This window comes from Eschrichtius robustus, chromosome 16 (assembly GCF_028021215.1).
Source record: "Eschrichtius robustus isolate mEscRob2 chromosome 16, mEscRob2.pri, whole genome shotgun sequence".
Lineage (NCBI taxonomy): Eukaryota > Metazoa > Chordata > Mammalia > Artiodactyla > Eschrichtiidae > Eschrichtius > Eschrichtius robustus.
Window position 1 is genome coordinate 26,857,622 of NC_090839.1, and position 15,202 is coordinate 26,872,823.

At 61.3% G+C, this 15,202-nt stretch overlaps 1 protein-coding gene across 3 annotated transcripts in view; it reads left to right on the top strand.

Annotated features, from left to right (window-relative positions):
• NOL4L (nucleolar protein 4 like) overlaps positions 1 to 15,202 on the top strand; it is a 129,622-nt gene that overhangs the window by 109,295 nt on the left and 5,125 nt on the right. For all 3 annotated transcript variants that reach the window (XM_068524042.1, XM_068524044.1, XM_068524043.1), the window contains 5 exons: positions 6,952 to 7,220; positions 9,596 to 9,781; positions 9,861 to 10,052; positions 10,241 to 10,363; positions 10,802 to 11,003. In XM_068524042.1, the coding sequence (XP_068380143.1) occupies positions 6,952 to 7,220; positions 9,596 to 9,781; positions 9,861 to 10,052; positions 10,241 to 10,363; positions 10,802 to 11,003 (972 nt within the window). The remainder of the gene's footprint in view (positions 1 to 6,951; positions 7,221 to 9,595; positions 9,782 to 9,860; positions 10,053 to 10,240; positions 10,364 to 10,801; positions 11,004 to 15,202) is intronic.

Genomic DNA, 15,202 nt, shown 5'->3' on the forward strand with positions numbered 1-15,202 from the left:
CTCGGTGTCCCCCGTTTGACCCCAGGGCCCTCTTCTGGGAGGAAGAGCAGGGTAAGCCTGCCAGGAGCCTGGTGCTCCTGGGAACTATGCATCATGTCAACACAGCCTGGCCACTGGCCTTTGTCAGAGCGGAGGCCAGCCCTGGCGAGGCGCGCACCCCAAATTCAGAGCAGAGTCAGTGCCCCCGGACTGCAGCCCGAAGCCACGTGGCAGGGGGGAGGAGGGGCTGGCTCTTCTACATCCTGGGGGCCTCCAGGCCGCGGTGGGGCTGCGGCTCCAGCGCTCTCCCCTCCCCGCCTCCTCCGGGCCCACGTCCTGTGTGTGTGAATTATCGACGCCCCCTCCTCTCCCCTGCCTGGAAGCCCGCCGAGGAAGGGGTGCTTCCTGCGGCAGCCCAGGCGCACCTCTGGCCACAGTGGGCAGCCTGCAGCGGGCACTCCGGGCTGGTGGGGCCGTACGCCCGGTCCCAGGACCGGTGGACCTTCGCGCTCTTGCCCAGCCCTCCTTGGGAGCCTGCGAGGGTCGCCCCTGGGAGAGGGCGCCGCTGGCTGTGGCCCCAGAGCCTGGTGTGGCGATTGGCGGCTCGCACAGAGCCGGGCTTGTGCGGACTGCGGGGCGCTGGCGCCCACATAAGGGCATTGTTTGCTGAGGTAAAAGGGGTTTTTGTCTCCTTCTGGAGACTGGACAGAAGGAGGAACAATTTCCCCCATTCATCGCTAATTCCCCCATTTGAATAGCAGCGCATTGCCCCACGTTACATAGATGGGCACGCAGTCCTTCCCTGCCCATAGGCATTCCGGGCACAGGTGGTGGGCCCTGTGTCCTGCCCAGACCGGGGAGCTGCCCTTCGCCGGAGCCAGGGAGGCCTGGTTTTGTGGACATGCTCGGCAGGGGTGCGTTCCCGCCGCCTCCCCGTGGCCCCGCACTGCACTTGTCCCTGTCACTGCGGTCACAGGCTGGGGGCAGTCCTGTCCTGTTGGCATTGTTCGGGGCTCCGGCCGGCCGGCTGTGGGTGGGGTGCCCACCCTGGAGGGGCCTCCTGCCACAACTGCACAGATAAGGACCAGGTGGAGACAAGAGGGTCACTTCCAGCTCCGTGTCCCGTGCCTGGAGGCCTGCACCCCCGGAAGGCCCGACTCCTGCACTCCGTGTACTGGGCCCTTGGTGCCCATGGGGCCAGCTGGGTTCTTTCACAGGGTCATAAAGTGTCAGAGCCCAAGAGGGCGTCAGCGGCAACTCCCTAGACTGCAGATAAGAGGAGCCAGGGAGGCGGGCTGTGCCCAAGGTCGGGAGACAGCGCGGCCCCGCACCTGCTCCCCCGGCCCTGCTCCTTGGGCATGGGTTTGCGTGCGTGACTCCCTAAGTCACATTTTTTTGGAGAGGGTTGGGAGGAGGAAAGAACTAGGAACGGATCAGAACCCAGCTTGCCCCAGCCTGGGATGATGATGTTTCTCCCTCTTCCTTTCCCCACACAGTGCCAGGCAGGTCTCTGGGCCAGGGCTGTGCCGGGCGCTGGGGGAGGGCGGGCCCTGCAGCCAGCCCCTCCTGGGTTTGGGGTGGCCCACAGTGAGGAGAGGGCCAGTGGAGGCTCCGTTCCCTCGGGCCCTCCCGGGGGCAGGACCGTGGATTACTCAGAGACCAAACCAGGCACACGTGATGCAACCTGCCTCCGGCCAGCTTTAGCAGTTAAGGAAATCATTGGCTCCTATAACCAGAAAGTCTAGGGCCTTCCTTGGCTTTGGGCACGGACGGATTTAGGGGGGATTTGTCTGTGCCAGCTTGTCAGCCCTGCCTTCTGGGTGAGGGCCTCCCTGCTGAGTGGGCTCAGCAGCCCCTGGGGTGAGGGGAGGGTCCCTCTTCCCAGTCGTTTCTGCAAAAGCCCCTGGACTGACTTTCATGGGTCGAGCTTGGTCAGATGCCCATCACGGATCGCTGTGATGGGCTGTGCTGACTGGCTGGGCCTGGGACACGTGCTCACCCTGGAAGACGCGGGGTGCCCTCACCAGAGGAAGGGGTGTGGTTTCTGGAGAGGCAGGAACGACCTGGGGCAGCTTACGGGGGCGCTGGGCACAGACCATAGACATAATATGTAAGAAGGTGATAAACACTCTGAAAAAAACGGGTAAAGGGGTCAGCGTGTCAGAGTGGGGGCAGGGAGGTCTTACTGAGAAGGTGACCTTTCAACAAAGCCCTGGAGGGAAGGGAACTCCGAGTGTCCCGAGAAGAGGGAACAAGGGCAGAGGCCAGGGCACACAGCTGGATGGGTTGACAGCGAGGGTGGGAGGGCCCAGCGGGCCTGGGGAGAGTTTGGCTTCAGCTTGGGGGTTTGAACTCAGTCCGTGGACTGCGGCCGGGTCATCCCCACTGCCTCGGGGGCCTCTGGACGGATGCAGCCGCTTTTCTTGTCCTCAGCAGCCCTCTGCCCTGCTTTGGTCAGGGGGCTTCAGCCCTTGCCCCAGGGCCTTCTCAGCATTGTCCTTGGAGGCTTCTCCCAGAAAGCCTGCCCTGCCTCCCTTCCTCCCTCCTGCCCAGCACCCACCCTAGTTCCACCCTCCCTGGGGGGAGATCCGCAGCGGGTGGTCCAGAACTGGGGCCTCGATGGGTGCTGCAGTCAGAGAGGGCTTCCCGGAGGAGGAAGGGGTTGCAGGGGGAGGGGGGGGGACAGGGATCAAGGGCGAGAAACTCCCAGGCTCTCTCCAGAGCCCAGTGTCCTCTAGAACCTTATGTTTGGTTTCTTGCTCCCTAGAGCATGAGCCCCAGGACAGTGACCACCCCCATCTTTTCACCTCAGTGTCCCCAGTGCCCCACACAGGCCTGACGCCCAGTAAGTGTTCGAGAAAGGAAGGGACGAGGGCAGGAACAGCATCTTTCCGGCCCTGTCCCTCTCCCACCTCCCCTTACCGTGCCCACCTCAGATCTGGCACCAAGCTGGGCTCCGAGGGGACCCCGGAAGCCCACAGTCCAGTCTGGAAAAGCCATGCTCGGGAAGCAAGTGCATTGCGAAGTGAGAAGGCCTGGGCAGGGGCAGGGAGTCGGGGTTTTTTTTAAGCACCTATTCTTTGTGCCAGGTATTGTCTACACCTTATAAATCCTATTTTACTGACATGGCACCCATTTTGAAAGGAAGTGAAGGAGTGTCTTCAAGGATACACAGCCTCTCTGCATTCTGCCTAAAGCCCATGGCCTCCCTCGTCGGCAGGAAGTGGACCCCGGGTTGCAGGCAGCCCACGAGCAGGTTAAGGGCGGCATGTTGGGGGGCGGGGGGAGGCACTTGTGACTCACCTTTGCCCCAGAGGAGGGCTCTGTGTGTGTGTCGCTGGCTTTTCCTGACCCCAGATGCAGAGTGGAGGCGGGAGAGGCTTGGCCCCTGGATACATGCGGTGGCAGCAAATGGAGCTTGTAAACTGGAGCCCACTGGCCTACTCAAGGATTTTTGTTTTGTTTTGTTTTGTTTTGGGGGAATTTTTTGTGGTGAAAAATTTTGTGAAACATAAAATTTGCCATTTAACCATTTTTAAGTGTACAATGCAGCAGCGTTAAGTACGTTGACAATGTTGTGCAACCAGCACACGTTATTTCCAAAACAGAGTTTTCATTACTCTAAACAGAAACTCTGTAACCATTAAGCAATAACTCCCCATTTCACCTTCCCCCAAGTCCCTGGTGTCCCCTAATATACTTTCAGTCTCTATGAATATGACTATTCTAGATATTGCATGTAAGTGTCCTCATTCAGTACCCGTCCTGTTGCTTCTGACTTATTTCACTTAGCGTAACGTTTCCACAGTTCATCCATGTTATAGCATGTATCAGAGTTTCATTACTTTTTATGGCTGAATAGTATCTCATTGCATAGATAGACCACGTTTTGTTTGTCCGTTTGTCCAGTAAGGTTTTTCAAAATGTGAACAATGCAAGTCAGTCACCAATATTTTAAAATCTGGATATTTACATAATGGTGCATATTTCCAGTTTCTCCTAAAAACTTGGAATGCATAGCTACACGAGGTCCGGGCTCCTGACCTCATGGGTCTCATCTGCCCAGCCACTTCCCCTATCAGACTGAGGTGGCATCTGCCTACTCGGAGGGGCCGTGCCAGCATTGGAGCCAGCGCCTGAGGTGCACAGCCCTGGGGTGAGGGTGTTGGCAGCTCAAGAGTCTGGGCCAGCACCCTGGGCTCCTGAGCTGGAGGGCCCTGGGAACACACACACACACACACCCGTGCGCACACACACACACACACACACCCACGTGCGTGTGTCCTCACAGCACCCGAGCCTCCTTCACGCTCGTGCCTGGAGATGCACAGGGCGAGAGGGTCCGTCCTCCCTGGAGGGAATCTGGCCGGGAGGCAGGCAGTCGGGGTGCCACCTCTGGGCCCGTTCCTGGTGTGATGCTGCAGGAGGCCGTTGGCCTGACGCCCATGCTGAGCGTAGTGACAGTTGGCTCCCTCTGTGCTTGGTGTGGTGCCCATTGACCCTCCTAGCAACCCCTCCTTCCAGAGGAGGAAGACAAGGCCCTCTGAGGTCAAGCAAGTGGCCTTTTGGGGGTGGTGCCAGGATGTGAAGTCACACCTGCAAGGTGAGCTAAGAATGGGCACCGGCCAGAGCTCAGAGGAGCTCAGACAGTTGGCCAGGAGGGGTGTCAGTCCTTGCCCTCCAGCTCCTCGACCCTGGCAGAGACTTCTGAATCCCGGGTGCTGGGGCTTCTCTGGCAACGGGCCCAGCCCTGGTGGGGACGTAGGCAGCTCTCAGGACCGACCCTGAGCCACTGAAGGAGGCATGAAGTATCCCTCGGAAGGATGGGCACCAGGCTGGGCTCGGGGCTCTGAGTACCTCCTTCCTAGGGACAGTGGAGGAAGGAGGCCTGCTCTGAGAAGGTAGCATTGAGCCAGGTCTTGAAGGTGGACTGACATTTACTGAGCTGGAAGCAACATGGCAGGCAGGCAGCAGAGCCCAAGCAGAGGCCTGGAGGTGTGAGGCTTCAGAAGTGGCCCAGCATAGTGGGACCTGGGCTGGGGGAGGCTGCAGAGATCATGGGACCAAGAACACACCCGGCAAGAGTGCCGACTCTTCTTGGGCAGGCTGTGGGGAGCAGGAAGGTTAGGGAACAGGGGAGTGATGTTAGACTGGTGCTGGGAAAGGGTGGGGTGAGCGAGGGGAGCTGGGGTGCTGAGGGGGGAGGTCGGCCAAGGAGGCTGGATGGGGTGGGGGTGGGGTGGATGTGGTTTGGCAAGTTGGTGGCCCATTCACTTTCTGTGTGTTTCAGTAATGTGCATCTGTCCCCCCAGGAGGGCTGGCACCTTGGTATCTTGGTCGTAGTCACTACTTTGTTTCTCAGCTTGGGACAGAGCCAGCACACAGTAGGTGCTCAGTAAATACTACTCATTCCACAGATATCTAGGTTGGTCGCTGGAGACACTGCCAGAAGAAAACCAGACCCATCTGTGATTGAGGAGGAGGGGATGGGCGGTGAGGTTCCAGAGGTAGCAGGGCGGCTAGCCTGGGGACTGTGGGATGTAGCTGAGCAAGGCGAGGGGATCTTTGGGGTGGCTTTGAGTAGAGCCTAGAGCTGCCCTGCAGGAGGATGGAGAGAGCAGTGACTGCCCAGAGGAAGAGGGGGAGAAGGAGGGGCATCCTGGCCCAGGGGACCTGCGGCAGCCGAGGGGGAGGGGTGCCATGGCGCGGAGGCCTTTCCCATCCCCCTCTGCCCTGGGCCCTGGCTGCTTGATGGGCAGCCCGGCCCCGCCCCTGGGCAGCCGGGAGGCCAGTGATTGGTTGGCGAGCTAGAGCCGCTTGGTCGCCATGGGGACGCTCCGGAGGTGCGCGTGCCCAGTGCCCAGCACCAGGAACTAAATCTTCATAATCTGCCGGCTGGGAGGGTGGGGGTGGGGTCGTGCGCGACCCTGGCCTGGGGGAGGGGGTGGCCTGGGAGGCGGTCAGGGCTCACAGTGGCCGCCCCTCCCCCACCCACTCTGGTTGCAGGTGCAGAGCCGCTTGGGCACCTGGGCGCCACCAGGAGCCACGCGGTACTCACCTGACAGTGACCCCGGGATCTTGAGCGTAGCTTGGGCCTCTGCCTTCTCAGCTGATCAAGCAGGAGGCTGGGGCAGGGTGGGGGAAAGGGGCCTGGAATTTATCTGAAGTGTCTAGGCCCCTAGTTAAAAGTTTGTCCTCCTAGATCCCCCAGCAATGCTGTGCTGTCTGCAGCAGGGGGCGCCCTCCACAGAGCTTTGTTGGGCTGTCACTTCAGGAAAGCAGGGATGGCCCATGAGGTGCCAGGGATGCACCCGCAGCCCTGGCTCTGGGTGTTCAGTGCCATGTGGCCGTGCGCCAAGGGCAGATCTCTGTCTGCACAGGCTGCCAGGATTGGCCTGGGCCTGCTTGCTGGAGGGAGTGACTAACTGGGGCAGGGGTGTCACAGTGGAACAGTGGAGCCATCCTTCCTCAGGCAGAGGATGGAGAAGTTCGAGGGTCTGCTTTGGGGAAGGGGTCCTGTGGGGAGAGGGTGTAAAGGGGCAAGGCAGTGGTGAGCTGGAGGAAGAGGGGGCACTGGCCAGGCCCCATGCAGCCCCTGGGGTGTCCGAGGACCTCTGGACCTGCGGCAGGCAGGTCAGACTTGAGGCTGCAGCCACTCACTCCCGGGCCCTCCAAGCTGGATATGGCTTTTGTGGGGTGGAGGGCAGGAGGCACGCTCCATGGCCGCTCCGCTCCTGATGGCCCCAGTTTCTGGCAGAGGGACCCTGCCCCCACCTCAGGCTGGGGCAAGGCTAGCCTCTTGGCGCCCCCGGCGAGGACGGCAGCGCTCACCTAGTGCCCAGGGATGCTCGTGAGAACAACACAGGGCAAGTACCCCCTGTGGCTGCCGTGGCCACGTACCTGCTGGGGGGGGGTGTCTCAGGGGACAGTGGGTGCTGAGGTGGGGCCTCACACCCAGGCCTCTTGTTTCAGACGACTCCTCTTCCGAGAGCGGCAGCGGCAATGGCTCCTCCACCCTGAACCCGTCCACCTCGAGCAGCACACAGGGAGACCCTGCCTTCCCCGAGATGAATGGCAACGGCACCGTGGCCCCCGTGGACTTCACCGCCACCGCCGAGGACCAGCCCATCAACCTTTGCGACAAGCTCCCGCAGGGCTCAGCGCTTGGCACGCCCTCCTACCCCTCCGACGCCGATGGACTGCGGAGCCGCGTCAAGTACGGGGTGAAGACCACCCCCGAGGTGTGTGGGGCTGCGGGCTGCTGGCCCGCCAGAGCTGTGAGCCTCTGCCGCGCCCATACACGGCAGGGTTGTGCGGGGCTGAGGTGAAATCACGCGTACCGGGGTTGTGACACCAAGTCAGGGTGGTAGCCGTGGCTGCTCTGCCATCATTTTCCTGGGGAGGCTCTGGAATGGGAGACCGCTCAGTTGACCTCGAGCAAGGTCCTCACTTCTCCCAGCCTGCACCCCCCCATCTGTGAAGTGGGGTTGTTGGCCTCTGCCTTGGTGGACGTGATGGGTGACGTGTGGCCTGGCCCCCCTCTGCCTCCAAAACAGAGTCTGCTGTGAGGAACAGCAGCAAGTGGGCTACATTCAGCACAGAGGCCCAAGGCCTCATGTTTTCTGGCTACTCTGCATGCCTGTCCCCATTCTACAGATAGTGCAGAAAAAAGGTGAGGCCTTTGTTTGTGGCCCCAGGGATGTGGATGTGTGAAACTCAGTAGACCAGGCTAACGGGGGGCGGACAGGTGCCCCACCATTTGGCGCTCCCCTCCCCCTCCCCTGTTGCTTCCGAAAGCCATCTCCGGGCCACTGAGGTCTCCTGCAGCAGTGCAGTGCGGCATGGGGGGCGGGAGCTCTCCTGGGGGGTGTTTTCTTCTGCCCGGGCTAGGGGGGCCAGAGGTGCCTTCTCAGAGCCCTACGCTCCTGGGCTGCAGCCACGGGCCCCTGCACAGGTTCCTTCCCCTCCCAGGGCCTGTTTTCTCTTCTGCAGAGGGTGTGGGGTGGGTGCCAGTGGTGGCTTCCAATGACGTGTCTCGTGGGAAGGTTCTGTACAAATGAACGGGTGTTCAGTCGTCGCTGTGTGTCTGAGCCCAGGCTGCGGGGCAGGTACTGGCCAGAGCACTGTCTTCCCTTCTTTGACTGGGTCCCAGGGGCAGGCACAGCTGCTGCCTCGGCAGGCAGAGAGCCAGAGAGCATGCGTTTGCCACCGCGGCCTTAGGCCATGTGTGTGGACCATGGAAGTGAGATGGGAGCATGAGCGCCACTGATAGCTCTTCTGTCTCCACTGACGCTGGCAGAGGATTGGCCAAAGAGCACCTGGGAATGTGACTTGCCCAAGGCGCCTTTGACCCTCGGTTGCGGGTCTGACACAGCCCAGTGGGAGGCCAGAGGACCTGGGTGTCCTTTCCCCTTCAGAGTCTATGTGTGGATCAAGAGATGGGCACGAGGCCAGGGACCCTGGGAGGGCCGACCCCGGTGGGTGTGGTCACATGGAGGCTGGTGGTGGCAGCTACCGTGGGGCAGGGCACCAATCAGTGTCTGTCTGTATACGTTTGTCAGCAAGAGCTGTATGCCGTCTGGGCCACTATGTGGCCACGTTGCAGGGTGTGATCTGCGGCTGTTTGTTTCCTGGGCCTGACTGCCTACTAGATGCCCACCTCCTTGAGGGCAGGGACCGTGTCTCCAGGACACTGCTAGTCAGGGTACCACTGAGTGAAGTCAGGACTCGCCAAAGCCGCAAACTTTCTAAAAGGCAAATGACAGTGGTCCTCGGGGAGCCTTGCCAGAGCACGTGTGGCAGGGGGCAGGAGACCGGATGGGAACTGAGCAGCAAAGGATGAAGAAGATGGAAAAAGCAGAGAGGAGAGTGGGGAAGTGCATTCCCAGGAGAGCTGGGGAAGGGTCTTGTTCCAGGAGGGGCTCAGGGGGTGGGTCCCTTCTCTACTGCAGGACAAGGTGACTGCCCAGTGGGCTGTGCCTGGTTCCCTCTCCCCTTCCTACACACGCTCTGCGTCGGGGCTCACGGTGACTTCCAGGGGCGGAGGCAGACAGGAGAAGCCCAGCCGGGGAGCTGCAGGGATGCCCTTTTGCCTGATGGGCCTGTCTGTTTGGCTGGTTCTCTCCCAGCCCATCTGTTCCTCATCCCCGACAGACAGCACACTCACTGCTTTTGCGACAGCTCGGTTGTCAACTCAGGGTTGCAGCCCCTTGGGGACCAGGGAGGAAAACCCCGAAGCCAGAACAGATCTTGGCACAAGCAGGAGAGGCTGGCTGGTGGCGGGAAGGAGCCCTTTCTGTGTTTGCATTTCCCTCGTGCGATGAGGCACGTCCTGGCGTGGGCACTGCTGCGGAGTAAACCACTATCCCCTGCACTGAAGTCCTCCAGGGCGCCAGGCCTCTGCATGTGTGGTTGTGGACAGTCCTTCCTACAGCCGCCCAGGGAGGGGCGGCAGCGTCGCTGTCCCCGTGTCACAGGGGGAAGGAGCAGAAGGAAAGTGACTTGCTCAGGGCCTTGCAGCGTGGCTCACGCTGGCAGCTGGGTGTGCTCGCCGCGCCTGCCCCCACGCTCACCGTGGCCTGACCCTCTGCCCCCCCCCACCCCCGCCCTCTCTCAGTCCCCCCCCTACAGCTCGGGGAGCTACGACTCCATCAAAACCGAGGTCAGCGGCTGCCCTGAGGACCTGACGGTGGGCCGGGCCCCCACAGCAGATGACGACGACGATGACCACGACGACCATGAGGACAATGACAAGATGAATGACTCCGAGGGCATGGACCCTGAGCGCCTCAAGGCCTTCAACGTGAGCGCCCGCCCGGGACGGCCGGCTGGGGCGGGGGCTCAGCCGGGCCAGCCCTTCCCACGGCCTGTGTCTCCTGCAGATGTTCGTGCGTCTCTTTGTGGACGAGAACCTGGACCGCATGGTGCCCATCTCCAAGCAGCCCAAGGAGAAGATCCAGGCCATCATCGAGTCCTGCAGCCGGCAGTTCCCTGAGTTCCAGGAGCGGGCCCGCAAGCGCATCCGCACGTACCTCAAGTCCTGCCGGCGCATGAAGAAGAACGGCATGGAGATGGTGAGCCCCAGGCTCCCCGCACCCTCCCGGCCGCCCGGGCGCTTTTCCCACAGCCCTCCCAGTACCCCTGGAAGCAGGCGTTGTGGCCCCGGGTTCACAGAGGAGCCTAAAGCCCAGTGCTGCCCTGCCCACCTCTAGGGCAGGGTCTCTGCGCCCTAACACTGGCTCCATCCCCATTCTGCCTGCAGACCAGACCCACACCTCCCCACCTGACCTCGGCCATGGCAGAAAATATCCTGGCAGCCGCCTGTGAGAGCGAGACGAGAAAAGCAGCCAAAAGGATGCGCCTGGAGATCTACCAGTCCTCTCAGGTGCCTGCTCGCTGCCAGCCACTGGGAGGGTGTCCTCAGCCATCCCGCAGATACTACCACGGCCCCTGGGTGCAGAGGGAGCAGGGAGGGCATCCTCAGATGGGAGATGGAGATGCTGGGGGGAGGGGGGCGGTGGGGGGGAGTCAGAGGAGCCCAGACACAAAGGCCTTGCAGACCTAGGAAGGGAATCTGGACTTCATCCCGAGCCCTGAGAGTGTCTTCAGCCGGGCAGGAACAGATTAACTCTGCCCTGAAGATAGGTGAGCAGATGGGGGGCTGGGGGAGGCCCTGGGCAAGGCAGCCACGGGGAGAGGCAGAGTCCTGCAGGTCCCGCGCCGGGTCCCGGCAAATCTGGGGCCACCAGCCACCCCCGTCCAGGAACCGTGGTCAGGGCTTGCTGAGCCTGTGGTTCCCCAGCGCCTGCCTCCCGCTCTGCAGGACGAGCCCATAGCCCTGGACAAGCAGCACTCCCGGGACTCCGCAGCCATCACCCACTCCACCTACTCACTGCCAGCCTCCTCCTACTCCCAGGACCCTGTGTACGTCAACGGTGGCCTGAACTACAGTTACCGTGGTTACGGGGCCTTGGGCAGCAACCTGCAGCCCCCTGCCTCCCTCCAAACAGGAAATCACAGTAATGGTGAGTGCGGGACACCAGGCTCTGCGGCTCCCTGACCAGCCGCCTTGGGAAGGGGGCGGGGCAGGCGGGGAAGCAGCAGAGGCAGGCCGGGAAAGTGACTCTTTCTTGGCACAGGGACCCTCCCCATCTCATAATCTTACCCAGTCCTTAGCTTGGAAGGCAAGGTTAAAACGAACAGCCTTCCACTCCTTTCTGGCCTCCCCGGAGGCTTGCTGGGCCTCTCCCTGGTCCCCCGCCGCTGCCCCACTCCCACCTCCACGGGCCACTGGGAGCAGAGTCCCAGCCAAGACCCTGCTCTTCACCTGAGTTGAGCCTCTCCACACCCTCGTCTCACCCAAAATGACCAAGTCTCAGTGAGACGGTCGCTGGCCCAGGTCTTGCAGAGTTGATGGCAGAGCCAGGATTTGGTCCCAGGCAGGTCACCTCCCTCTCCAGGCCACCACGTAGGACCTCACTTGTGAGATGAAGGTTCTTTCTTTGAAAAGCATTTCTTAATTTTTAAAAAACATGTATTTATTTTATTTTATTTATTTTTGGCCGTGTTGGGTCTTCGTTGCTGTGCGCAGGCTTTCTCTAGTTGCAGCGAGCAGGGGCTACTCTTCGTTGCGGTGCGTGGGCTTCTCATTGCGGTGGCTTCTCTTGTTGCAGAGCACGGGCTCTAGGCACGCGGGCTTCAGTAGTTGTGGCACACGGGCTCAGTAGTTGTGGCTCACGGCTCTAGAGCGCAGGCTCAGTGGTTGTGGCTCACGGGCTTAATTGCTCCGTGGCACGTGGGATCTTCCCAGACCAGGGCTCGAACCTGTGTCCCCTGCATTGGCAGGCAGATTCTTAACCACTGCGCCACCAGGGAAGCCCCGAGATGAAGGTTCTTTCACCTGGGAGCAGGGCCCCAGCCCTTTCTGCTGCACTGTGGGGCCCCATCTAGGTCACCTGGGGCAGTGGTTAGCCGTCTGTCCCCCCACTCTAACCCCAGGAGCTGGTGATTCCCTAGGTGCCCCCTGTAACTCTGCCCAGGTGACTCTGATGCAGCCGGAACGCAGGCCAATATTGGAGAAACAGTTCCCAAAAGATAGAAACCTCCCCATGGAGCTAGGTGCTGCCCTGAGTGCAGACCTCAGGCCCTTTCACGCTGAGGCCTGGGTGGTAGGTGCGGCAGGGGAAGAGCGGGTTCCCCCAGTGGAGGGCAGCCTGGCGGCCTCCGGGAGCTGGCGGGGTCAGGTGGGGGTGATCCCAGGGCCTCTTGAGCCAGGCATCTGGATTTAGTTCTGTGTGCAGCGGGAGCCACAGATAGGCTTTAACCAAAGGAGGCTATGAATTGTGCTGTCTGCCCTTGTGGTGAGATTTTAATGGGTAGTACAGGAGGCAGAAGCAGTGTGCTTTGGGGGTCATTCAGAGGCGAGAGGAAAGGCTGGGGGTAACAGCAAGTTGCTGCTCGACAAGTAGGTTAGAGGAAGGTGCCGCCCGCAGGCCAGGGAATTCTGGTTCTAGGTCTCGGCTGAACGTGCCTGAGAATTCCTCTCAGGCCCTTGTCCGTGGCCATGGGAGACCCCTTACTGTTCCTGGGCAGCCGGTGGAGGCAGCTGGTCCCTACCCATGGCAGAAAGCCCAGACACCCTCGCTCACCGTGCCCCCCACCACCGGCAAGTACGTGCGGGTCCCTGGAAGATTCCTGCCTGGGCTTAACTTCTCATCCTTTCCTAATGCCTCTTAACCTAAACTGAGAGGCTGCCTGGCCCTAATCCCTGAGGCTGAGGCCAGAGTGGCCAGCTGCAGCAGGGGTGAAATGGCTGTCCCAGGCGGGCTGCTTTCCTTCCGGGAAGGAGCACGATCTGACAGCCCTGCTGAGTGGGGACCCTGGTAGAGTGTGTCTGGAGACAGGTGCGGGGCAGGAAGTTAGAGCCCCCCCTGTTGCGCATGGGGAGAGTCCTTCCCAGGGGGCAGGCGATGGTGATAGGCCCCCACCTGGCACCACACAGCAGGGCCTGTCTCGGGCCGCAGCTGCCAGGGCTGCTCCGGCCTCTCTTGAGGGCCAGGCCTGCTGCCCTCCCGCCCTGTTCACACTTGCCGGAGAGGCTTCAAGAAAGGCCACTAGCTCTGCCCCTGTACCTCAGTCTCCCTGGTCCCTTAGAAGTGGGTGGTGAGGTCACGGAGGCCGAGACCTGCTCGCTGACCTCCTGCCTGGGGCAGTGGCGTCCTGTGAGCACTGGGTTTGGGTCCAGCAGTTGGAAGAACACCACGGGCAGTCCCAGTCCCACTGCCCTTCCAGCAGCAGCCCTTAAACGAGGGTTCAGTCCATTTGGCACCTTGGTTGGGCAGTCGTGTTGGTGGCTTAGAGCTCCTCACTGAGATCATGGGTGGATCTGGAAATCCAGGTCAGCCCAGATAGACTCAGGCTCTGCCTGTCTTACCTGGGGTGCTGGGCAACTCGCACCCGCTCCGGCCCCTCTAGCAACCACCTGGCCACCTGAGTGGCTGCCTGTAACCAGGGCCCTGGGGGAAGAGACAGAAGGCCTGCTCTGAGCATAGGAGTGAAGAGGACAAGGCTTGGGGGTGGAGGGAGGAAAGAGAGGAAGCCCAGGGCCAGCTCACACCCGTGTGGCAGGCGGCTCCGGCCTTCCTCTGCCATCCCCAGCCAGTGTCTGGAGGGGACCAGACCCTGCAGCAGCCGGGAGCGAGCGCAGGCACCCCTGCCTGCTCCCAGACTATCCCCGCAGGCACCCCTGCCTGCTCCCAGACTATCCCCGCAGGCACCCCTGCCTGCTCCCAGACTATCCCAGCAGCCACCCATGTGGGAGCCAGCCACCTGCTTGGCTGCCCTTCCCAGCAGTTCCCAGCCCCAGTCCTTCCTCCTGTGTTTCATTTTAACGGACTTCCCCTCGACCCTCAATTCCAAGGATGTTCCTTAGCAGGCCAGTTCCCAGGACCTCCTGCTTGACATCCCTGTTCTCTGATGAGAGAAGAAATAACCCCATGTGACAGACAAGTCCCATCTTAGATTCCAACTTCCTTCCCCATTTGGGGGCTGCACCAGCTTCCTTTTAGCAGTAGTCGAGTTTCCACAATTTCTCCCAAGATGTTACTTCTGGTCTATGTGTCTCCAGTGACAAGGGCTTGTCCATCTCTGTAGCAGCATAAAAACTGTCACTATAGGGAGTTCCCTGGTGGCCTAGTGGTTAGGATTCCGGGCTCTCACTGCCATGGCCCAGGTTCAGCGCCTGGTCAGGGAACTGAGATCCTGCAAGACTCATGGCGCGGCCAAAAAAAAAAAAAAAGAAAGAAAGAAAGCTTCCACTGTAGGTGCAATAATGATTCAAACTGGCTGTCAGAACCAGTGGGGTAGTGGGGAGCTGGCTGGTAACCGAGAACTGCCTCACACACCCATGTACGATGATCTCCGCTTATGGGGGTTGGGGGCTGGGCAGGGCACAGGGAGACGGACCTAGTTGGGTCACAGAAGGCCTCCCAAGCAAGCTTCCGCTCCCACACCGCCAGATCCTCTCCTTTGGCGGTTTTCTTGCTGAACACCTCGAAAGAATGCTCCAATTCCAGGAGCTTCTGTGTCTCCTGGAAGCCCTTTCCCAGTGGGCCTCCCGTAGGCTGAGCATCCCGAGCCGCGCCGAGGGGTTCACCGGCGTGGCTCAGCCCCAGGGCCGGGGGCCCAGGGAAGTTAGGAATCGCCCATGGTGGGGCCGAGCAGGCCGCCAGTCCGGGCTCGCTGACTCCAGAGCCACGGTGCACCCCACAGAGCCGTTTGGGAAAGGTGGAGGGGAGACCAGGCCTGGTGGCCCCAGCACACACCCCCAGTGTGTTTCGGTGAGACTGCAGGCTCCCTCTTTGTTGCCACCGTTCAAGGGCAAAGGGGAAGTGATTTCTCTAGAGGGCCCCTCTGGGTCCTGTCTGACCTTCCCACCTTCACACACCCACCCTACGCTCTCCCGTCCCAGCAGCATTAATCTTCCACCTCGCTTGGGCACGAGAGAACTTCTCAAAGGCAAGGGGCTTCGAGGTGCTGCAGCCCATCGGGAGGAGGCTCAGCCCCCAGCACCTCCCTCCACCTGCGCCTCCAGCCGCTCTCTCTGGAAGGGCGCGCTCTGTCTGGCCGCTCCAGCCCCGGCCTCTTTCCCAGGCCCAAGCAGGGCAGCCCAGGGCAGCCAGCCTCTTTCTTGCTCTTCCCCGGCGGTGGCGGTTGAGAAGCCCCT